This window comes from Branchiostoma lanceolatum, chromosome 1 (assembly GCF_035083965.1).
Source record: "Branchiostoma lanceolatum isolate klBraLanc5 chromosome 1, klBraLanc5.hap2, whole genome shotgun sequence".
NCBI classification, from domain to species: Eukaryota; Metazoa; Chordata; class Leptocardii; order Amphioxiformes; family Branchiostomatidae; genus Branchiostoma; species Branchiostoma lanceolatum.
In genome coordinates this window covers 29156062-29180993 of record NC_089722.1, presented here as the reverse complement: position 1 = coordinate 29180993, position 24932 = coordinate 29156062, and the positions used below count along the sequence as shown (strand labels likewise).

At 38.7% G+C, this 24932-nt stretch overlaps 1 protein-coding gene across 1 annotated transcript in view; it reads right to left on the bottom strand.

Annotated features, from left to right (window-relative positions):
• LOC136447402 (probable ATP-dependent DNA helicase HFM1) overlaps window positions 1-24932 on the bottom strand; it is a 34055-nt gene that overhangs the window by 1120 nt on the left and 8003 nt on the right. Inside the window, exons 13-36 of the mRNA XM_066446315.1 lie at window positions 24755-24908; window positions 24266-24354; window positions 23968-24011; window positions 23395-23496; window positions 22482-22627; window positions 21139-21186; window positions 20825-20871; window positions 19261-19394; window positions 16440-16487; window positions 14821-14904; window positions 12297-12388; window positions 11470-11576; window positions 10655-10702; window positions 9460-9557; window positions 8927-9055; window positions 7950-8035; window positions 6642-6725; window positions 5258-5415; window positions 4391-4494; window positions 3519-3616; window positions 2470-2542; window positions 1809-2044; window positions 988-1186; window positions 425-529 (exon numbers count right to left, since the gene is read on the bottom strand). Coding sequence (XP_066302412.1) covers window positions 425-529; window positions 988-1186; window positions 1809-2044; window positions 2470-2542; window positions 3519-3616; window positions 4391-4494; window positions 5258-5415; window positions 6642-6725; window positions 7950-8035; window positions 8927-9055; window positions 9460-9557; window positions 10655-10702; window positions 11470-11576; window positions 12297-12388; window positions 14821-14904; window positions 16440-16487; window positions 19261-19394; window positions 20825-20871; window positions 21139-21186; window positions 22482-22627; window positions 23395-23496; window positions 23968-24011; window positions 24266-24354; window positions 24755-24908 — 2513 coding nt within the window. The remainder of the gene's footprint in view (window positions 1-424; window positions 530-987; window positions 1187-1808; window positions 2045-2469; window positions 2543-3518; window positions 3617-4390; window positions 4495-5257; window positions 5416-6641; window positions 6726-7949; window positions 8036-8926; window positions 9056-9459; window positions 9558-10654; window positions 10703-11469; window positions 11577-12296; window positions 12389-14820; window positions 14905-16439; window positions 16488-19260; window positions 19395-20824; window positions 20872-21138; window positions 21187-22481; window positions 22628-23394; window positions 23497-23967; window positions 24012-24265; window positions 24355-24754; window positions 24909-24932) is intronic.

Below are 24932 nucleotides of genomic sequence, written 5' to 3'. Positions count from 1 at the left end.
ATTCATACTCCAGGACTGCAGTAATCAAAAGTAGGATTTCTCTAAATAAAGGCAATTTCTATTGTCCCTATCACTGTCTTGATCAACTATTACATTTTCTCATACTTTCAGCCTGGTATCCATAATATTCTACCTTCAGTTCACTTTTCTGATCACTTCACTGCTGAATAGTCTGGCACCCGTTAATAGAAAACGATTGACATTTAGGTATTTGCCTGGAATTGATTGGCTCCGAGTTTGCACAGATCTCTGTAATGGGAGGGTAAAGGGGTTAAACTGGCATTTGGAAGTTTGATCCCCATTACACAGCTTCTAAGAAATATTTGGTACACTGAATGACTAATGACGTTAGGGCCAAGCGTTTAACAGGGGGATAGGAAAGAATGCAATAAAAACAGTACACGGATGGGAGAAACAGACTAACCTTGTTCCTCGGGTAATAAATCACAGTCTTGCTGCTCTAAGTCCAAGTCACATGTCCACACGGTGCTCAAATTTGGCAGGGTGTCATCATTGAGGAATGCTTCATCTGTCATAAAATAGTTTAATAAGCAACTTATTTCAGCATTACCATTCCTGTTCGTCTCATCGAGAGAAAAACTACAATTATTACAACTAAGATTTGTCAATAGAGATTGAAAGTTAAGGCTTACAAAATGGCAGAGACTGTAAGTGTACAATCAAGATTTACCAACAGCAATATAACTCTCATATTTGCAATCACCAACTTGAAGTAAATAATATTGTTACAGCACATGAAGAAAGAGCAGCAAGGCACTCTATCCGTATGTGCGGTCATTGAACTCTTTGAAATGTTATATAACCACCAGTTTGCAAGCCAGTTTATAAGATCTCTGCAGGCAGTCATGAGTCAAATTTGTATTGCACGTACACGGGCTGTGAGTGAACACCTTGACATTACCATCACAGTCGTGTACACGCATGTATTTTATCTACACAATCCTCAGGTTATTGAAGTGCACTAACAATGCTCCACTGCGTGCTCAGACTCTATCTTGCTGTCCTGTTCGCGATGCATGTGATAGAAATCCAGGTGGTCCCACCCCCTCGCTGGCGTTGCGGGTACTTGCGGAGTGCTCTTATCCAGCTGTAACTTCCTCTTTGCCACCGGACTGTAGGAAAACTGCTGCAGATCTGGAGTGGGTGTGCTGAGGGATGGGCTTGCCTGGTAGATATGGGAAGAGGAAAATTGTTTCATGGTTGAGCAAAGCCACCAACATAAAGGCAAACTGACTGTAGTACGTCGTCATGCCATAAAAAAGGGCATTAGGATTACAGTAATCACTCATCAAAGCTTAATTGAAATTGATGTGTTTATTGTGTTTTCATTGCTTGTAATTAGCCTCTGGGCAAGATTTAGCAGTATGAATGTATCATATTACCAAAATGATATTGGCTTAGCTGTCTGTATATTTCATTAAGCCAGTGCCACTTAAATGTAATTTGAACCATAAAAACATCAAGCATATAACCATTACACAATTTTTTGCAGCACCATTAGCATATGGCTGCGTTTTATATTTGATCAAGTTACTATACTGTCTGTAAATCTATAAAGACTAGGACACATACTAGCTGCGCAGACAAAAATTACAAAACAAAAAGTCCATAAAAAAACTTTTCATACTGTTGAAACATATACAGCTCAATAGTTCAAGAAAACAGTTCAGATTTAATTTCCAGGTGTTTGTTTGATAGAGTCTTTGGAGAACCTTAAGTCTTTTCATACCTTCCCTAACTACCGTGCTATTTGATCAAGCAATGCATCAATTCAAGAAATGGAGAACCTTGAGTCTTTTCATGCCAGGTGTCTGAGGCAGAGCCTGGGCCCTGTTGTGGAGTTGATGTAGATAGGAGGACATGTTGGCGTCACGATTGCTCCTTTGCCGTGCTGTCTTGGAGAAAATCTTGACCCCAAACTTGCAGCACTCGTGAGCGCAGGCATCCTTGTTGATGCAGCGATGGTTACAGGGCTTTCTGTTGGGACCCAGCAATCTTCTAGGTGTCACTGCAACGCTGTCATCTACCGAATATCAAATGTATAGTTTTTAAACATATAATCTATCTAATCATAAAACATCCAAGGGCATATCATATTGCATATCTAGGGAAAAATTCAACATTAAATATATGGTTAAACAAATTACAATTTCCACACAAATTTATGATACTTTTTCATACATTTGAGCACAGGCAAACAATGGAAGGTAATGTAGCTTATTGAAAACAATATACATGTACAAGTTTTTGGAAAAGTAGTAGTTGAATATCGACATTTATATATGATTAAATAATATTGCATAACATGCAGTGTAGTACTGTGTTACAATATGTGTGAGCTGCTACCTGAAAACTATGTTTTATGACAGACAAAACCCTCATTTTTTCTTGGGTTCTGTAAAAATCAATACAATTGAGACTTCACACATGCAAGGACATTGGACTCACTTTCGTTCACCTCTGCCGACCAGTCAATATCAGTCCCCATATCCTCCCAGTCCATTTCCTCCTGGAGGTTCTTCTACATGCAGATCATTGTGATTAACACACATAGATACATCACACAGGATACAGCTCAAAAAGAACACTGCTATCTATTTAATTATCTTTTTGACAGGCAAAAAATGGCCTGTGCACTCAACTTGATCTTGTAGTCATATTTCAACAGATATACTAGATCAAAAGCAGAAAACAGCTCTATTTTTATGGGCCCAGTGTAATAGAGTCTAGTAGTAAAAAATGCATTGTTTGATAGTTTCAATGTTGAATGTAACAAAGATGATAACTATGATGCTGCACCAGACATTGTACCAGAAATGATTTGATAAAGGAGATCCAACTCATACTTAATTTATTGAAAAGAAAGGAACACCTTTCAACGATGGCTATCAAATTGTCCAGTGGGCCGAATCATAACCTGCTTTTATTTGAACTCATTGGGCGACTAGTACCGGTAACTTGGAAGCTATGATGCAAAATGGGGTTGGATGAGCAACAAAGACTCTTTAAAAATGTCAGCAGCAATAAATCAATAAATCATTAATGATCAGCAGGAATCAGAGGACACACCTACAGTAGTTATGTCAACAAACCAGTGCGAAACCTGCATGATTGGTAATTCTTTTATTGCCAGCAGCTTTGAAGCTATAATGGGGAATATGGCTTGATGAGCAAAAGATTAAAGGAATAAAACATTGACAATAGTAGACAACAGCATCAGAGCACACACCTTCACTGTACATGTAGTTATGGCAACAAGCCAAAGACAAAACTACTTGATTAGTAATTCCTTACAGTTTATTGCCAGCAGCTTTGAAATGTGGAATGAGATTTGATGAGGAAAAGATTAAAACATTATAGCTAATCATTTACAGAAGTAGACACACGTATACATTGTCTTATGACATCAAGCATTCACATGTGCATATATTTAAAAAAAAGACTATTTTGCAATCCTGAAGGTTCAGGGATGGATATACATGTAGGACAGGATATACCTTTTGTCTGGGAGTGTTGTCCCAGTTGTTGCTGGTGGCACGGTGCCTCCTGGGACCACTGTAGAAGGGAGTGTACGTACTCTGCACATCCAGGCCCACTGGTAAAGAAGGATAATAAACATATCACCAACATTTTACACAATGATCCTGCACATTAAGATACTTATTTACACAATTGCACTTTTTAATGTAAATGGCGTTGTGTGGCGCAAGTGTAGAGCGCGCGGCTGTCAAACAATGGGACCCGGGATCTAATCCTGGGTTGTGCCCAGAGACATGTCCGAACTTGCCCCCAACGTTGTGCCCTTGGGAAAGGTCCCATGTTTGGGGAGAGCCACACCCCGCGCACGTTTAAGAACCCACCACACCTTTCGAAAAAGAGTAGGGGCATGCCCCAGTGTGCGATGGTCCAAATCTTACAGTCCGGTCTGGGATGACATCTTGAAACAGTGATAGTTCACCTGTTATGTCAATCCTTCCATAAAATGTGGTAAATAAAAAAATGAATAAATATATAAATTCTTATTTTAGAATTAATTCCATGAAGCCAATCTTGTGCTTTGATTCATTTGTAGATGACAGTTTGCAAGTACAAGTATGTTTACAATGCAATACACTGATATCAATTGGTTTTAATTGCCAGTTGTTGCTTTTATTGGTATCTTAATGTGCAGGGTCACTGTGTTTCATTAAGTTTTAATCCAGGGGTACCAGAAAAACAGGTCTAGACCAGCCCTGAGACATATAGTCCCTTGGCTAAACAAGAAACTAAACTATATCTCATCCAAGTATAACTTATATGGAGCATTCATGATCTATATCAAACGCATGATTAGACATACAAGGCAATTTGTAACTGTAACTCTCCCTACCATAGTCTTGACTGATGAAGTTAATGCTCAGATCGTCTCCCTTGTCAGCTCTCTTGACCTCAACCTTTTTTGTCCAACTCCCATTATTCATCAGAGTAGAATCACTGAAAGATTAAAGTTTGATAAATGATACACTAAAAAGATAAAGTCCGAAGTAAATTATTCCTTTTAAAGTCTTTAGCATCAAAAGCATGTGTTATTACTGCGCTTTCATTTTACAATCATCAGATTTTGAACAAAATGATTAATTTGTTGTGTACATGTACTATATAATATGTGAATTGGTAATGTTCAATTTTATTCAGCCAAATCTGTACTTATCTATTTCATCTCAAGGGTACTTGCAAAGCCCCTTTCAACTTATAAAAGTTGATGTCCAAGAGGGTACAGCACAACAGGACTATTCATGTCATTTGGTCAGGAAGAGACAAAAGGGGACAACATTCAGTGAAGCAAATAAAATATAGCCTGAGTATCAGCCTTTTTAGCTCCGCCCGGCTTGGGTAGCGCAGTGGAGCTTGTGTAGCGGACGGAAGCTAAAAAGGCTGGTACTCAGGCTAAATAAAATCTGATGTGTCAAACCAAAATCAATCTTTGTTTCTCTTTCGTGAGTGTACATACATGAGTTCAAAGATTTCCTGGTGTTTTTTCCTTGACGTTCAGGAAGTTCCCAGTCATTACCCCCAGAGGGTTTTCTTCTACGTGGTTATATTTTTTACATGCTTGTTGACTTTGCGTCATACACTTAACATTTCACACGTAATGCTCATGATTTCTGTTTAAATATCGAGGGAAGTTTTGATTTCTAGTTTAGGCAGAGAAGAGAAGTTGTTTGAAAGTTGACTGTGAATATTGAGGGCATTGAACCTTAGTCTTTGTTTGCATATGACATTGTTGTCAGCATCGCCTATCAGCAGCACACACATGTGGTTACGCCCTGCAGTTGCCTTGTCCTTCAGACTTTGGTAGTTGTTGAGAGAGATCACTATTGTCAGCTCCGCCACTGCAGGGCTGTATCTGGCACCCTGTTTGCACAGATAAAAACAAAAGGGTTTAGGAAGGATGATTCTATTATCTTAGCAAATTGCGGTTATTAAACTATGATCAGATGCTGTCAAAAAATCAATGATAAACTATCAAACCTGTCTTATCCAACAAATTAATAGCATAACAATATCAGATCTCTCTGAATGTCATCATTAAGTGATTCTTAAAAACTATAAATTCATAACAAAGAAATATGATTTTCATAACACAACACAGCCAAACCAATAGATAAATAAACACAACACATAGAATATAGAGGCTCAGCAATCCCTCTAACATACCTGCCAAAATCGGAGGTAGATGTTTTGCCATTATCAACAAAGTAACACTCTAAAAACCATTTTTACCTGGCTAGCTCAAAGCTTTAATGTTTTGAAATTGAGGACACAATTTTGAGGACCAATAGTTGCAATTAGCTATATGTAGTTTGTGTCCATTTCAAGAAAGCGAAATTCTTTGATAAGACAAGGAAATTATGCAGTTAAGTGCTGCTGCAGTAATATTGATACCATTCTTTGTGACTTTTATGACATCCTGAGAATTATATAGAATATCATTTACTGCACTTGGCATGTGTCGTGAATGATCTGGATATTATTCTTCATCAATGTTGAAACAAATGCTATTAAGCCTTTGCTAATGTGTACTTCATTGGTTTTTATAATCCCAAAAAGATTCCTCTGCAAACATGTTACGTTAATCTGCTGTTTTTGATACATTTCCCAGCAGTTCTTTAATTCCATTCCCATATATCAGTAAGTGACTTCTTATGCATTCCAATGCATAATCTTGTCAGGATAATCGATTGTCATTCCCCACCATTCCCACAGCTTAATGTTGCTCTATAAACATAATGTAAGACGTTCAGGTTTATTGCTGGGCTGGTCTATAGTACGTCATAATGTAGACTTTATGAAATCGTTAATTCAACGAGTTAAAAGTGAACAGTCTCCTATGTCATTTCCTACCTGCCCTATAGCCAACTCATAGTACTTAGGAAGATTTGACACTGCCTCGTGAACTTTGCATGTTTATAGTACGTCATAATTTACACTTTATGAAAGCATTACTTCAACGAGGGAAAAGTGAACTGTCAAACTCATCTCTCCTACGTCGTTTTCTACGTGGTCTAAAGCCAACTCATACTTCAACAAGGGAAAAGTGTCTAAATAGTCAAACTAATCTTTCCCACTTTATTTCCTACCTGCTCTATAGCCAACTCATACTTAGGAAGATGTGACACCGCCTCGTGAACTTGGTTGCCAAACGGCGGGTGCCTGTTCACAATCTGTCAAAAACAAATCATAAGAGGATCTCGTAATTCGACACTAGCATCTTATCATCCAGGAAGGACCACTCAGAACGGTTTAAAATCTCCATCCATCATTTGAGAAATGAAATACTGCCTTAAAGTAACCTCTTAATGGTGCTTTTAATCTATGACCTATGACATAAAATGAACTGACATGCATAACGTTGATCTTACCATATACTAAAAAAAGTTGCTAAAAGCAAAGTTAGTGTCAATCTAGATTGAAAGTCAGTGGTGGATGATGGAGTCATGAAGCATAAATGGCAAGTGAAACTGCACATGGCGAGGACTACATTACCAATAGTCTTTCACAAAAAGAAAGAGTCCATAGCTATAACATCATTATACTGTCAGTTGCTCTCCAAGCAGAGGTTTGGCTCTGGTTGGTTTTTGAGAACCTGGTTTAGACGCTTTTGTTGCGCTGTCTATTTTGTCCCGTGTTTGTTGTGTCACCAAGCCAAACAGCAACCTAAAGAAAATGCGACAAAATAGAGAGTCCGACAAAAACACCTAAAAACACGTCAAAAACACCTCTGCTTGAAGAGTACATACTTTTGCCTAAGTCATGATCTTCTTAGTAATACATGACAGTCATTGAGAGGTGTATATCATTCTAAAACACACAAATCATAGTGAGTCATGCATACATTACTTGTTGACTTAAAACAAGTCACAAGATATCAATTTGGATATGCATTCAACTTGTACAACTTGTACAAACCATTGACTTTCACATTTCATATATCTGGTGCTAAAAATGTCCTCGTTGATATTCTTAATATGACTGCTGGACAGAACATATTTTGATTTACAGCTTGAAAAATTAGTGTCAAATGTGCACTGTTCAGTTTATCACCACTAAAAGCCCATAAAAGGAAGCTAAATGCTAAATGCTCTAACGGATGTGAAACTTAAGGTTAAAAGTTCCTGATGATGATTTGAAATTCACTCAGAACTGATGTCTAGGCATTTGACATTGACAGAATGCCTGAAGTTAGCTGTGCAAAGGTTAGCTTTGACAGGTAGTTTGATGTATTATGTAACCAAGTGTATACTAGCTTGCCTGTGAAGCTGGGCCATTACGCTGAAGGGCAGTAACTGTTACATAATGAATCTACAACACAGACACATGTAGAATGAAAAGCTATTATCATAATAGTATCATATATATATAGACAACTTTTACAGGGCCTTTTTTACCAGTTCTATCTCCCTCGGGTTTGTCTCCTCAATCTTCTGGAAGCTTGTAAGGCTGGCGTTGAACAGAGCAGTAGCAAGGGTAAGGCCTGGGAAAACATATCCAGTTCATTAAAAAGTTCATTGGTTTGCATGCAAGTTGAAAGAACTTGTGTACTTTTTGCTTCGACAAGACATTTTCAACTGGAAAGGTCATTAGGTAAATGTAACATTTTTATGCTTAAAAAAGGCAAAAAAGGTGACTTGTGTCCTACAGGACCAAACAACCAAGACTTTGTCTTAAACAAGATACTTTTAAGATCACAGGCCATGTAACATTTTTGTCATCACTCATCATCTATATGTACACATTATCATATATTAAGCAGACTACTCGATGTGACTAGAACACATGTACTGCAGTCTATGAAAACCTAAGTATTCAACACCTGTAATATTAGACATTAATGATCATGAAAGAAAGATGATTGCCTATCGATAATGCTTAAGGGTGATTTGTGTTTAATCACAAGTAACCATGATGAACAATTACCAGACACAGCATGTATATCAGTGTCTGCCTTAATATTGTAACAGGGATACAATATTTGCAGATAAATTTTTGTTCAATTTTGAGTGTACCAAAATTAACTTCTAAACCGTGTAGACAAAATGAGTGGAGAGCCTTAAAATATTCAAAACAAACAATATGTTTGAGACAGAAATTTGAAATCAAATTTTTTCTTAACATTTTAATGGAGCTCAATAGCTATAAGAATGTAGAATTATATATATTTGTATGTATATTTGTTTGTGAATGCTTGTTTGCCTGATTGGTTGATTGATTGATTGATTGGTTGACTGATTGATTGATTGATTGGTATATGGATGGGTGGATGGATTGGTTGATTGATTAGACAATTGATTGGTTGATTGATTGATTGATTGATTGATTGATTGATATGTCCTCTCCACGACACCTCTACTTAAAACCCTCTTACCAATTTTGTCCAGCTGCTTTGCAACAAACTTGGAGTTCTCCCACAGTCTTGACCTGAAGCACTTTGACAGGAGGGTGGCATTGAGAAGCACCCTGAACCCTGGTCTGTGCATCAAGAATTCCGTTAAACCTGCAAAATAATCCAAGATGACAATCAAAGTAATCAACAAAGGCTGCATCTTCACAGTACACTTCCAGTACTGTATCTGGTACATGTAAGTTATTATGAGTTGTAAATAATTCAATGCAGTTATATATCTAGAAGGCTGGATTTCTTCAGCATTTCAACCTTAAACCAGTTCAAAATAGCATGCACTGCCAAGATTTAACATTATAAAGAGGCTAACCTCTTACCATTAGGTGGAGATTATTACAAAGTGCATAAAGGTCATCATCATCATGCAAGGTATTATTGTCACTCTTAAGCAGATTAACATCACTCATCACAGACTGAAGCTGATTGAACTCATAAAGCTTCACAATTAAAGTTACCACAGTTGGTGTAATATAGGACGTGAATCAATTAAGACATACATTTGGAGACCCTAGTCCCAGCCCTGAAGATCTTGTTAGTGTCTTGGTTGAGACCAAAGTCTTGGATTGGAAGGCAGCCAAGAGCTGCTTGGATAAGGCTGTAAAATATAAAAATCAATGTACAGTCAGGGCTCGAAATTCATATTTGGGAATAGGTGCACTGGTGCACCCAACTCAAAAAATTGGGTGCACAGAAAGAATTTTGGGTGCACCAGATAAAATAAAGTTGAATGTTCTTCAGAACATAATTACAAAGTTTAACGCTGCTGCCTTTCATAAGAACTTCAATCTGTAATTCTATAGCTAACTTAATAATACATCAAATAAAGTACAGCAAAAAGTTACCATGCTGTTTTTTATACTTACATTTCAAGAATATTCTGTATACTAGTGTACAATAGTACCTTAACCCTATAGGCTACAAAAATATATAGGTGCACCAGTGCACCCACAGTCAAAAATTAGGCGCACAGCTCCAATTTTGGGTGCACTGGGTGCACATGCACCCACTATTTCGAGCCCTGACAGTAGTTACAGTTTAGTTTACCAGCTAAAAAAACTGGTCAAATTAAGACATTAAAACAGTTAGCCAACATAAACTAAAAACAAGAAACTCTGAGATTCAGAGCAAAGTGCAACTGTAATAGCCTGGAGCAGCTCTGTTGGAAAGAATTCATTATTGTCAATTTGAAAAACAGCTCCCACTTAGCTAAGGGCCTTTACCAATACATCCCCAGGCTTTTTCCCAATCCTCAGGCTTGTTTTCTCACTCATTAATACCGAGATAGCCACTACCCCTGGCACTATCTGTGGCATTGTAAAATCACCTCTCATAGTGCTCTTACAGGTTATTGAATGCCCCTTGATCTCCCATGGCAGCTGTGCAAAGTCTGACATCACATTACATCGTACTTGACATCTGGTCGATATTTGGGCGGCAAGCGGTATCAGAAGTCGCATTTGAGTAATAAAGGAGAGATCGGTCCACATAAGTCAATAACACCTGGCAGGGTTTCAAGTGCGGCGCTCTCTGATCTCCTTTCACTGCGAGCCCCTCTGTTTCTGCGGTCCGGCATTCATATCAATCTGTCAACACTGAGAGAACGACCATGGGGTCAAGGAAGGGCACTGTTTTGGATAGACTCTTGCTGATGAAGACATTAGTCTGACAGCATGAAGAACTTTAAGTGCTTACCAATTGACTTTCATCTGCCCAGTCTTTATCTTTCCATCCATTGCAAACCTGGAAGAAAGACAATTGGTAGTTAGTAAGACAGAAATGTCATTACAAATGCTCCACCAAATCAGAACCTCATTTAGACTTCTTCATAGTGATTATTTATAGATCATTTCAAGATTAAACTTCTAGACTCTGTGACTTCATTGCAAAGTTGAAAGAAAGACAATTGCTAGACAAAGCATGTCATATCACAGATGCTTCACCAAATAAGAACCTCATTTAGACTTCTTCATCATGGTTATTTATAGATCATTTCAAGATTAAATTTCTAGACTCTGTGACTACATTACAAGGTTGAAAGAAAGACAATTGCTAGTCCTTGAGACAGGAGCTCTTTCCTTTTAAATGATTCAGATGTGTCCACATAACAGGACCTCTTTAGACCCCTTCTTCTTGGTTATCTGTAGAATGATCATTTAAAGATTGAACTTCTAGACTTCATGACTACAAGTCAGAATTGATATCGTGTTGCAAAAAAGTAGCGCTATATTGTGATAGATCAAAGGCCATTATATCTTTAACAAGTCTTATTTCTGAATTATGTCATTGTTGAAGGGTATTACTAGCTGCAATGATCCAGAAGAAGAGCAGTATGTAGTTAGTTGTAGTATCCATTATCTTATTATACTGCTGCGGGGTTCCCTGATACAGTGGTTGACAGCAGTTGGCTAGTATTCCCACCACGCTCACTGTGTTGATAATTTGTGTCCATGCATGGTATCACATTCATCCCCAGATATTTTAGTCAAAGTAATAGATTTTGCCATGACCTGACGGTGGCCCTGTGTTTGTCCTTGTTCAGGGTGTTGAGAGTTTTCCTCTCATTGATCCGAAGCGTCACATTCTGGAACTCTTTACAGCCGGCAACAGTATTGACCTGTGGCGACAGATATCGAGAGTCTTATAACATAATCCCTGCAGTGAGCATTGTGATCAGTGGAAGTACAGAAAGGAATGTATTATCCATTACAAGGTATAGCAGAAAGAGAGCAATCAATCCCCCATATTTTGTAATGAAGCAATCCGTTCACTGCTTTGTACACATGTAGCATCCTCTATCATGGGTGCTAAACTCATGACACGTTTTGATTCAAATTTGTAATATGTCGTATGATTTGCTACGATGCCCAAGCAATATGATAAAGTATGGCACCTATATGATGGCTGAATACATTATGGATGTTCTACTACCATAACAGAAGATAACAATTCATAGATGTGCACACAATCACAGTTAAACTAAAATGTCTTCCTGAATACTGGATACTACATTATCCTATCACAACACACATAAATGTGGTTCTTTTTCCACCACGATTCATACTTTGCATAAAATTCCATTGACCCTCTTTCCTTTTGATAAGCCAAGTGATTGATTCTGTGGGATTTTTGACAAGAATGCAATAACTTGGATATGTGTCATATTTGACAAAAGGTGACAGTTATAATTTTATGACTTATAGCTTGGACAATGTACTTACCAGGTCCCAAGACCTCCAAGCTATATACATTTTATATGTCATAAAATTATAACTGTCATCATTTATCAAAGATGACAGTTATAATTTATAACTTATAGCTTGGTCAATGTACTTACCAGGTCTCCAAGACTTTCCGTGCCTTCCAGGCTGCTGAATTTGTTCATGGTGTCGTATGTGATGCAGTATCTGGCCATTAGCCTCCCAACCTCTAGTGAGGAATAAGAACGTTCACATCAATAGAGCTTAGGTCAACATTTCCAAACAGTATGATGATTAATGGTGTCACTATAAGGATAACACCAGCAGGTTTCTCCTTATAGATCTACTGCATCAGATGTATAATTCAGTCTAAATTGTGGTAAGTAAACTGTTTGTTTATTAGGCACCATCAAATACAAGGAAGACATTGTGTAAATCTGCTACGAGTACTGAAGGCAGAACTCAAGCAGAAGGTCCCCCTACAACAGAAAAGCTAAGAAAGCTAAGAGAGATCCCTACAACAGAAAAGCTAAGAGAGATCCCTACAACAGAAAAGCTAAGAGAGACCCCTACAACAGAAAAGCTAAGAGAGACCCCTACAACAGAAAAGCTAAGAGAGACCCCTACAACAAAAAAGCTAAGAGAGACCCCTACAACAGAAAAGCTAAGAGAGACCCCTACAACAGAAAAGCTAAGAGAGACCCCTACAACAAAAAAGCTAAGAGAGATCCCTACAACAGAAAAGCTAAGAGAGACCCCTACAACAGAAAAGCTAAGAGAGATCCCTACAACAGAAAAGCTAAGAAAGCTAAGAGAGATCCCTACAACAGAAAAGCTAACAGAGACCCCTACAACAGAAAAGCTAAGAGAGACCCCTACAACAGAAAAGCTAAGAGAGACCCCTACAACAGAAAAGCTAAGAGAGACCCCTACAACAGAAAAGCTAAGAGAGACCCCTACAACAAAAAAGCTAAGAGAGATCCCTACAACAGAAAAGCTAAGAGAGACCCCTACAACAGAAAAGCTAAGAGAGATCCCTACAACAGAAAAGCTAAGAGAGATCCCTACAACAGAAAAGCTAAGAAAGCTAAGAGAGATCCCTACAACAGAAAAGCTAAGAGAGACCCCTACAACAGAAAAGCTAAGAGAGACCCCTACAACAGAAAAGCTAAGAGAGACCCCTACAACAAAAAAGCTAAGAGAGATCCCTACAACAGAAAAGCTAAGAGAGACCCCTACAACAGAAAAGCTAAGAGAGATCCCTACAACAGAAAAGCTAAGAGAGATCCCTACAACAGAAAAGCTAAGAAAGCTAAGAGAGATCCCTACAACAGAAAAGCTAAGAGAGACCCCTACAACAGAAAAGCTAAGAGAGACCCCTACAACAGAAAAGCTAAGAGAGACCCCTACAACAGAAAAGCTAAGAGAGACCCCTACAACAGAAAAGCTAAGAGAGACCCCTACAACAGAAAAGCTAAGAGAGATCCCTACAACAGAAAAGCTAAGAGAGACCCCTACAACAGAAAAGCTAAGAGAGATCCCTACAACAGAAAAGCTAAGAGAGATCCCTACAACAGAAAAGCTAAGAGAGATCCCTACAACAGAAAAACTAAGAAAGCTAAGAGAGATCCCTACAACAGAAAAGCTAAGAGAGACCCCTACAACAGAAAAGCTAAGAGAGACCCCTACAACAGAAAAGCTAAGAGAGACCCCTACAACAGAAAAGCTAAGAGAGACCCCTACAACAGAAAAGCTAAGAGAGATCCCTACAACAGAAAAGCTAAGAGAGATCCCTACAACAGAAAAGGTAAGAGAGACCCCTACAACAGAAAAGCTAAGAGAGACCCCTACAACAGAAAAGCTAAGAGAGATCCCTACAACAGAAAAGCTAAGAGAGACCCCTACAACAGAAAAGCTAAGAGAGATCCCTACAACAGAAAAGCTAAGAGAGATCCCTACAACAGAAAAGCTAAGAGAGACCCCTACAACAGAAAAGCTAAGAGAGACCCCTACAACAGAAAAGCTAAGAAAGACCCCTACAACAGAAAAGCTAAGAGAGCTCCCAGGGTGCAAGACACAGTGGAAGACTGACTACAGCTGTAGGACATTTCTACAAGTGCAGAATAATGCAGTTACCAGGGAATGATATTGTGGTAACTGCATTTTGTATCTTATTTTGAGAAAAAAGACGGAATGGACTTTCAGCAGCATGACTTTTGTCTAGGTGGTAACAAAGTATAGATTGTTCAGAAGATAAAAAGCTTAACATCAGCAGGATCCTTTTGAATTGCAAACTCAGCACTGTATACTTCACGGTCACCCAGTGCAAAACAACCTTGCTGCAAAAACTCTTCCACTTAGGAAAGTTGTTCAGAGTTACCATAAAATCAGATCTAGATGCCTTGGCATGATTTGTTTTAAAATAGGGTCATAAGAGGTCAGAAATCATCCAGAGGTTAAAGAAGTCAAAGGTGAAATCAATATTACATTGCTCCATGATTACCGTCAAATTGAAATATAATGTGCATTCTTGTATCTGCAGCAACTTCCCTCGCTTAAGACATAGATAATATACCATTTCAATGCACAGGTCATGGAAAACAGTGCAAAAAAAGTGCTCTATGCTAAATTGTTGACACTTGCTCTGAAATGTTTGATCACCTGTAGGCTTGAGGTCGAATCCCTCCTCATCCATCTTGACCAGGTCAATGCGGGACAAGAGGTTCAGATCTTTGATGCACATATCTGTAACATGTCATGATCAGTTACTTTATTGATAAGTTCTTCCCACGCCAGATGTATGGTGCATAGGGCAGCACCTATGTCTGTTTCCATAGCCCTTGGGCCACACAGCTTTGTGCAATCACTACAGCAGGGGGCAAGACTACTGGTAGTGATGTGTGTTTAACTGCCATACTCTTTCCCAAATGCTGAGTGCAAAGCAGAGATAGAAGTGTGTACCATTTTTGAAGTCTTTGATATGACTCGAACGGGGATCAAACTCACGACCTACCGAGTGCAAGGTATACACTCTACCGACTAAAGGGCATTGCACCGGTATCTGTAATATGTAAGTTACATCAATTATGTCACATGGGAAAAGGTGCTAGGGGAGTTGGGGGTGGTGATTCAACAGTTGCCATGAATTCATAACTGTATGCATTATGATTACTCTGTTCTTTATGAGATATTGAAACTGAATTTCCTATGCTCATATTCCCATACAAGTCTGTCTACACTTCCCTTGGATACTATTGGTAGGCACTAACAAGATCATTACTACTACAAAAGTACCTCCTCAGATTGAATGCATCAGCACTATCCAACCAAATCCCTGTGCAAAATAAGGTAGGACTATATTCTTAATTCTGTCTTTGAAAGCTTTACACAATGACAACCAGTTTAATCAAGGTAAGCCTTGGTATGGAGTTTTGTAGAGACGGCTTTAACTGATCTATAGGCACAAGGCAAGTGACCGCATTGCTGTGAAGAAAGTCGTTCCATACAAGGAATACATTTTAAAGTACAAAGCCTGAAAGAAAGCCCTAGGGTGTATCTAAGATCTTCCAATGTATTCATCAAGCAAAGAATTACAAGGAATGCATGTTCAGTTAAGATGAATTGATTTTATAACATTGCATGGGAGACAGATTAAGGTAGTATGTAGGGCTGTTACAAAGTTATGCAAAGCCAACCTATCTATCATCAAGCTAAGTTACTGTATAATGAAAGGTTGGCTCGAAAGTTTTAATGGAATGTGGAAGTGCAGCAAAATGAATTGCAGTTTGCTCAAAGTAAGTCAACTCCATTTCATGCACATGGTGTTACAGAGGATGGGTTTAGGTGTCTTTGAAAAATCTGCTAAAATACTGCAAAGCAAAAGCATCAAGCACAACTGCCATGAGGAATGGTGGGCTTAAGATTCTTTCTAGCACTGCTGCACAACAAATAGCAGTTGCAGGTTTAAAGTCAAGAGTGGATAGTACAGATGAATAGGTAGGCTACTGTTATCTCTAGAAGATATCCAACGAAATACGTCATTTTGGAAAAGAGAATGGAGAGATTCTAGATAAGGAATAACGAACTTAGTTGAGGAAACAAAGATAATCTGCAGGGGAAATACCCTGAATACAAAAACTTCAGTCTTCTTTCTAGCCCTACCATTGAGAACAACTCTATCCATTTGGTTATGCATTCATCTATGTCTTAACTTTTTACTTGCAGTGGAAAAGATTGTATTCACCGACACAGGGGTTTCAGCACCAAGGAGAGACACTTACCCTGCAGTCTGCTCTCCATGTCCTCCTTACTCAAACAAGCAGGGATATCTGAAGGGGAAACAAGTTTAAAAATTTCATTAACTATCAGACATACCCCAAATAGCAGTTACTCAAGCAACTAGATAATATGATTTTGGAAACGGTCAGACGTTTCAAGTAGCATCCGCTACTTTTCGCCAATGACACTACAAAAAGTGACACTAAAAAGAGTGGTGGATGCTACTTGAAACCTTTGACCGTTTCCAAAATCATATCTAGTTGCTCCAAACTGCTATTTGGTGTATCTTATTACCTGGATGTCTAACCTTCATGGACGTAACTATCAGACTTACTTTGTTTAGGATACCATTTTACAGCCTGAGTAGCTGTTGCTCAAAGGTATAATACTGTAAATGCAGAAATGTGTGCAATTTTTGCGGTGAACTCTTTACCACAACTTAAATCAAAACCACTGCAAAAAGCCATTCCATTGTGTGACTGTACCGCTACTATTGTTTCAAACGCGAACACTTCATTTTCTCCCTGCCGTGAAATTAAATCCCCACAAACATTTCTGCATTTACAGTACTAATATTTTCTATGGAGCCCAAACAGCCGTCATCACACATAAACTCAAAATGCAAAAATAGGTCAATACATTAACTATTACTTTGTACTAGTAATTGAAAAGATACTGAAAACCACGATTAGCCTGCTTGTAACATGATATTACGGATTTACTCACGTTAGCCTGTATTGCTTAGTAAGTAGAATTTAACATTTATTTTGTATTTCTATTTTGTTATTTGTAGTTGACTGTATGAAAGTGGTTGCACATTTTTTTGCGTATAAATGAATCATCTTCTTCGTCATAAAGCCAAATATGTATAAGACCATAGTAGAAAATCAATAAACAAAAAACTGAATAATCCATGTTTTCAACAAATGAAGATGATCACAATGATTATGCTAGCTCAATTGAAATTAGATGTTAATGGAATGACATTATTACCATTTTGCATTCCAAGCCACACGTTTACATCTGGATATGACTTCCTAATTTCTATTACCGTCTTTGATCTTATTTTTATTTTTATTTTGATCAACCAATGATTTTCCCTAAACATTGATGAAGAACCGCAGATAACAGATAGGATACTTCAAACAGCTTTTAGCCAACCACTGCACTGTTAATGCATCATACTGACACACACACACACATCTCTGTATGTTGGCATCTTCACAAACAAGTAGATTCCACACATAATCATACCCATTAAGATACAACCCTTCGGGAAATGTTTCAACATTAAGTCTTATTGGCCATCTGGAAAAAATGCATGCTCCAATACATGATGTAGGCAGCGTTAATGACTAGAACAAAGACAGATGACTGCATAATATTACTTTTCTCGCAATCATATGATTCCAGATGGTTGAATATATACACACCAATGATGTGTTATTTGTGATTTCATCACTTGTATATCCACTGCTCAGCACATTATTACTTTTCTCATTTAGAATTCACTATCACAAAAGGCATGAGTTATAAGTTGAGATACCTGGATTATGATTACAAATTTTCCTGCAGTTTCAGGCATATTCTAAAACTGGATGATACATACGTATGATTTATAGATTATAGATACGAAGATTATGTATTACAATGCTGCAACTGATTCTAAAATTTTCACTCCTGAATAAATAGTGACTAAGAGAATCCACAAAAGTACTTTATTCGGCCATTCCAATATTATTAACAATTCCTCGGTTCCCATTTCTATGTAAAATTTCCAATCATGAAAACAAAGGGCTGGGAGAAAATCTGGCATCTGACCAATTAAGGTACAGTCTTTTCCCTCAGAGTCTCTTTTCATCTTGATATTCCAATCTAGCATTACTTTCTTTCTAAATACGAGAACCAAGAAATTAAATTTGTGCGGCTTTGAGCAGGTACGCGGTTTTTGCGGCAAAGTCTTTACCGCAAACTTAAAACCATCACGAAAAGCCGTTCCATTATGTGACTGTAGCGCTACTAATGTTTCAAACACAAACTCAAAACCACCGCGAACACTCCATTTTCTTCCTACCTCGAAATTAAATCCCCATGAACATTCCTGCATTTACAGTATCTCACTTGACTGCGGCTTGTTGGCGACCTCTTTGCGCCCTAAACTGTATTACCCTTGACTTAACAATGGGAAAATCATGCAAAATGTACAAGTATGACTAAAAAGACAACAAAACATTCAAAGTGTGAAAATGTTCCTTTTTTTATCGATAAAATTCATTGAGTGCTCTGTCAAATTGCCCTGCCGCAGCTAGGTCACCAATGCGCTGAGGGTCCAGTGAGTTACCTGCTTTAGGCCATGTTTATAACAAAGTCAATACCAGAGTCAAAGAAGTTTTGAAAGAACAAAAATAAAGAATCTATATTTTGGCATACTATACTCTGTGTGTTAGTTTTGTTCATACTTCCTGACCATGTGGATTTCATAATGGAAGCAACTTTTTTTGCTGCCAAACTTTATTTTTTATCTGGATACTGTAAATGCATCTAAGTTTGCATGGTTTTTATTTTGCGCTAAGGCGAATATGGAGTGTTTGCGGTGGTTTTAAGTTTGCGGCAGCGTAATAGTCACATACTGCTATACAGTATTGGACAAAAATGTTTGCGGTGGCTTTAAGTTCACGGTGAAACGGTCGCCACGAAAACCGCAAACATAAAACCACTACGAACATTTCTGTATTTACAGTACTCGCATCAATTTTGGGGTCCCCAGAGAATGTCATCCATATAATCAAATCAACATGGCCTTAAGAAAAAAAATGGCCTTACTGTAGTGCCTGGGGTTCTTCTGCACACGGATGTACAAGAAGGTAGAGCGGATCCACTCCAAGGCCACGGTGACGTCATTGATGGTGTGGAGCACAATCTCTGCATTCAGGTGTTCAATCAAATTCTTGTGCAGGCTGGAGATTCAAATTGATAGTGTGAAATTTCTTTTTCTTCATTCATGTCAGGTTTTGGACCCCAGTCATGAAGACAATGGGTCAGTTGACCCGTAGCATGTTCAACACCTAATGTGGGTTGTTAGAGTAACTGTGTAGAAAATGTGATGCCTTAAAGGTGCCCTAAGCGATTTCAGGGGGTAAAACTTGAAATATTCTGGGGAAAGCAATTCTGTTTGGTGAGGTTGAAATTACATTTACTTCCCTATATTAGCACATCTGCATCATTATTTCATACTTTGGGCGTTTAAAAATAGCACAGAAGCAAGCCACAAAAGGAGTATTTTATTTATTGGGTCCCCCCAAAAATCAGCCCGGAATCCAGCCGTAACCGTTTTCTGTCGACAATTTTCGGTAACTTCCGGCCGCGTGACGTCACAATGCCCAAGCACATTGAGCCATGACCATGTGATTATTTCTTCGTAAGCGTTCGGGACTTATCGGTCAGAATCGTGCATGTTCGGAAGATTTGAAATGATGGCTGGGCTCCAAGTGCTCAGATTTTCAATGAGTTCCCACCACACAACGACATCACATTTTTGCTACATGATGGTCGATATGCGATGGGATAGTGTTATCTAAACTTACTATGGATAGAAATCAGAAAAAAATTGATTTTGAATATATGACTTTCAGCGCCCTAATATTGCTTAGGTTGCCTTTAACTTTACCTTTAGTATCCTAACTTCTCAGTTCATCAGTCTGAGTTCTGTGATGCCTGTGTTATTTACAGTGCATGATTGAATATGTTCTCCCTTTAATGCCATTTGTTTATATATCATGCCTGAGGCTCCTGCGTGTATGCAATGTTATGTTATAATATTTTAAGATAGTCCTAATTTTCCATGTTCATGTTCAATTAGGCTCCCTTAATTAGGAGCAAAAGCTCACAGATAACTTTCAGTTGTGATGGAGTAATTAAGATACTTATCAGAGTAAACCTTTGCCTGGGATGACATTCAATGGCATCCATCACAAATGATTTAAATGTCAACTATGTCACAAGCTTGACTATGCATGATACTAACCTTTTCCCTGTTGACTTTCTGATTGGCCTACCTACCACAGCCGTGAACTTGGGACACGTGCAATTAATTTTGATGACTTTCTGCAACCTTTCAAAAGCAACCTTTCATGTGTAGTTTCCCGAACTGTTGGCTGCATTACTTAGCTGTTGAATTCACTAGTTCCAAAACACAAACTGGTGACAAGACAGTCTACTTCCATGCGCTCAAAGACTCTGTTAGTGTTATCTGAGTTGTGGTGCAGTGGCAGGGAGGGTGTTTGGCCCAGAAGTCCTAGGTTTGATTCAGGTGTCCCCTGATTTGTCCCATTGACGTTGGCTGAAAAGAGCCACTTATTGAAAAGAGCAAGAGAGCCATGAAACCTACCTGCTTTCAATTATTTGTGTTCCATTCACCAAAGCTTCATACTTGGCCTATAGAGACAAGGACATACCGTAAAACATCAGAATGTTAGTTACATGATAATTCATCATATCAATCTACTGTATAGGGACTTTCACACACATAAAACCCTGTATTCAATCAGTGCTGATTCATTTCTTATCATAGCATACACATGAATAAGCAGACAGTCTCAGCCCCAAGACATTATAAAAGGCATCCACATTTTTAATATCCATATCATATATGCCACATTATGATATTATTGAGAACAGTAATGTATAAACCTGGTGGTGTACCTTTGTTTGGTTTCTTGTCATGATGACAGCTGTTGCACTTTGGTCAAACTGTGAAAAGCAATATGTCATATCTGGTTGTACACAGGTATAAAAAAGAAGTCACACAGTGAAGCTTGCTAAAAATATGGTCATTCAATGCAAATATAGCTGCAGTTAGTGCAGTATCACTGCAACACATGCACTTCATTCATGCATCAGAAGGGGGCATCACACAGAAAGGCTTTGTGACTTATGCGAGGGACACTAAAGACCCCGTTCATACTAAATCGCGTAAATCGCGAAATCGCGATAATGTGACTTAGTTAGTATGAACGCTCCAAATCGCATTTGAAATCGCCCGAAATCGCTTTCCGCGAAACCACCTCCGGAGGTGGTTTACTCGCAATTTGCCTGCATTCCGACTTAGTATGAACGCTCGAAATCGCCTTGATGCGCGTTGGGCGCTTTACTTTGCATATTGACCCGGTCATGGGTCAAGGGGTCATCTGCAAATTCAGTCTTTCCGCTCATTATACGATGTTCATCTACCTCCTAGCTTGTTGAAATATTACGCCGAATGCGGCGGAAATATGTCAGAATCGGGCGGCGATTTTGGCGTATGGAATGACGAAAACGCATGTACTGATTGCCATCTTCGGGGTTGTGGGGATTCAGAAGAGACTCAAGGGATCCCACCGAAACCAGAGGACAATCGAATAACGCGTCCGCCGTTTATCAAGCTGTTGGACGCAATTTTACAACTCGCGCTCGTTCGAAGGAATGCGACTCAGGGCGATTTCGCGATTTGCACGATTAAGTATGAACGGGGTCTCAGGGATCATGGCAGGAGCTGTCAAAATAGTTACAAAATACTGAAGAAAAGTAGGTATGAATGATACAAGATAAGGAATGAGCAGTCTATTCATTCTGCTATAATTAATTTCAACTCATTCTGTACCACACAATAGACTAGTATTACCCAGAAACATGCATTTTCATTACCTTACATCATAACAAAGTTGTATGACAATGGGATTGATCATGCAAAGCAACCTTCCCCTATATATAGCAAGGCATTCAGTCTGATCAACCTGCTACCTATAAAAATGTGTAAGCCACTGTTGTGGGACAGGGGTGCAGCACAACTACTAGGAACTACAAGGATCTGGATGAACAAGCAAACTGTCACAGACATTTCTGCACATACCTGTGGCCTGCCTGCCCTGCCGATCATCTGCAGCACCTGGAGCTCCGAGTACTCCTCATACATCCCGCAGGTGTAGTGCAGGGTGAACTTGACTATGGTCTGCACAAACAAACAAACAAGCAAACAAACAAACTGTCACAGACATTTCTGCACATACCTGTGGCCTGCCTGCCCTGCCGATCATCTGCAGCACCTGGAGCTCCGAGTACTCCTCATACATCCCGCAGGTGTAGTGAAGGGTGGACTTGATTATCACCAGGTGCGCTGGCAGGTTCACTCCCATGGCCAGGGTACTGGTTGATACTGGTAACAATGTAAAGGTAGGAACACCATTTCAGCTGTATCAAAAGTTGAAAATAGCATTTTAATGTAATCTTTGTGGGAATTTGAATTGTCTATATCTAAATCCCCCACCCTTTTTAGTTGGTGGGGAAGCTTACACAGTAGAGAACTAAAAACAAAGGACAACTGCACACAGTTCAGCTGCAGATCTTCCAGGTTTAAGATTAGTACCTTACCTTTTACTTAGTATCTGTATCTGTATCTATATAGCCGGTATAACCGCCATTAGGCGTAACACACCAGCTTCGCAGGCACGCGGCGCGGCAGCAGCTGGTCATATTACACCGAACGGTCTGTTACACCTAGTCTTTGCATATCTGACTGCAACCGGTCTTTAAAGCTACTTGATGAGGAAGCTCCTACAGTGCTTGATGACAAGTTCCATTCTACTATAGTTCTCGGGAAATACAAATTTTTGAACACATCAATCCTTTTACTTAGTATATTCAAAAAGAGAATAATATTTAATGAATTTCAAGAAATGTTCATAGCCCAATTCAGTCAGATAAGGCTGCAACGGTATCTTTGGTATGTGTGCACATGTTGCAAATAAGCCAGTCATCATCATCATCATTTGACAGATTTATGACAGATGGGCAACAGACACATGTGCACAAAACACACCATTTGCCTCTATCATCATTGATCAACTGATGTCTGTTCCCAAAATTTATTTCCCTAACATCAGACAGCCCTTACAAAAGAGGAGTTACTACCTCAATACTTACTGAGCACAGGTATGTCCCCTTGAGTGAAGGCTGTCTCGACAGCCTTTCTGTCTGTGGGTTCCAGCCCTGCATGGTGGTACGCAACTCCAAACAGGACAAGGTCTGAAACATAGTAAAATGCAGTGCATATCATCCCATACTATTGTTAGAAGCCACTTTTCATGCTGCAGTTTATTAGTGTCTCCATGCCTCACACACGTGCAAATGTGGATATCATTGCACCCATGACTTTTCCACATGTAGTACCATATCAATTTGATAGGGGGCAGTCCAGTCACTACTTGTGGAGTGAGAACATAACAGCTTGAGAGTACTTTACAATGAAATATAAGTTACATTTTCAGCAAAATATACACCTTGTATGAAAGTAAAAGAAACTCTAAAATGGTGACTACAGAAAAGAACAATAGTTTCAGTTTACAATCAACTGCATTGAACATCACAGAGTCACTAGAGAATCACATGCCTGACCTTGGTGCTGATTATTCAGTATATAAATTCCTTTACCAGAGACAGAATTAAACTTCACTTCTGACAACACAATACAATGTATTTTATGATAGGTGAAAGTACCTCTCAGCTTGTGATCTCTAAGCATGTTTGCAACTTTTTGTAGCCTGAGGAAAAAAAAACAATTTTGAGTAAAAAGCAGTAATCACATCTATGAATTAAGAGACAGTAAACAGAAGAAAGTATTGTAAGAACTGTAGTTCATCATCTACGACTCATATGAATGTCAGCTCAATGTCCAATGTATCATATATCATTATATCATAATTGCCTTTCACAAGTTAATACTCATAGTGTTGAGGGAAACCACAATATTCTAGTTTGGGCATCTAATTTATAAGAGTTTGGATGAAGAGTATACCTTTGTTTGTGTGCAGCATTCATTACAAACTTGGCATCTTTCACCAGCATAGATGCACACTGTACTGAGCCTTTCCGAGTTGCACAGAACTGAAAATAAAAAATGTTTACCAGCATTGACTAGCCCTGATAGTTGTAGATAATTTGAAATGGCAAATTCGTATTCATATGACGTACTTGTATTTAATTCTACACTCAGCCTAACAGTATTGAATGTTCAGTGTGCATCAATTTTCATGTTCGAATTTCTTGGGGTTGTGGTTGGTCTGCTTAGTCAAATAGCAAAGTCTTGCAAGCTAAACATTCAACTCTACTCGAACAAGTTGCTGATAAGAAAATGCCTTGAAGTTCAGTTTCTACATGCTAAACTTACATATACATGCATATGTACATGTAAAGGATATGATTCATTGAAAAGACTTCACTTTTTATAGATATGTAGCATAAGTCTGTAATGTAAAAGATATATACATTGAAAAGCAGGACTGACCACTAGGGTTGGCTTTTGATCAGAGTAGGTCTGGACAATGCCTGGGATCTTGTAGTTGAGAGACAGATCAAATCTGAACTCAGAGCTGCCTGAGGAGCAGGGGTAGCCCAAAATAACCTTCCTCAGCTTCACAGGACGGTAGCTCTCATCCATCCTGGAATAACACAGAAAGGATTAT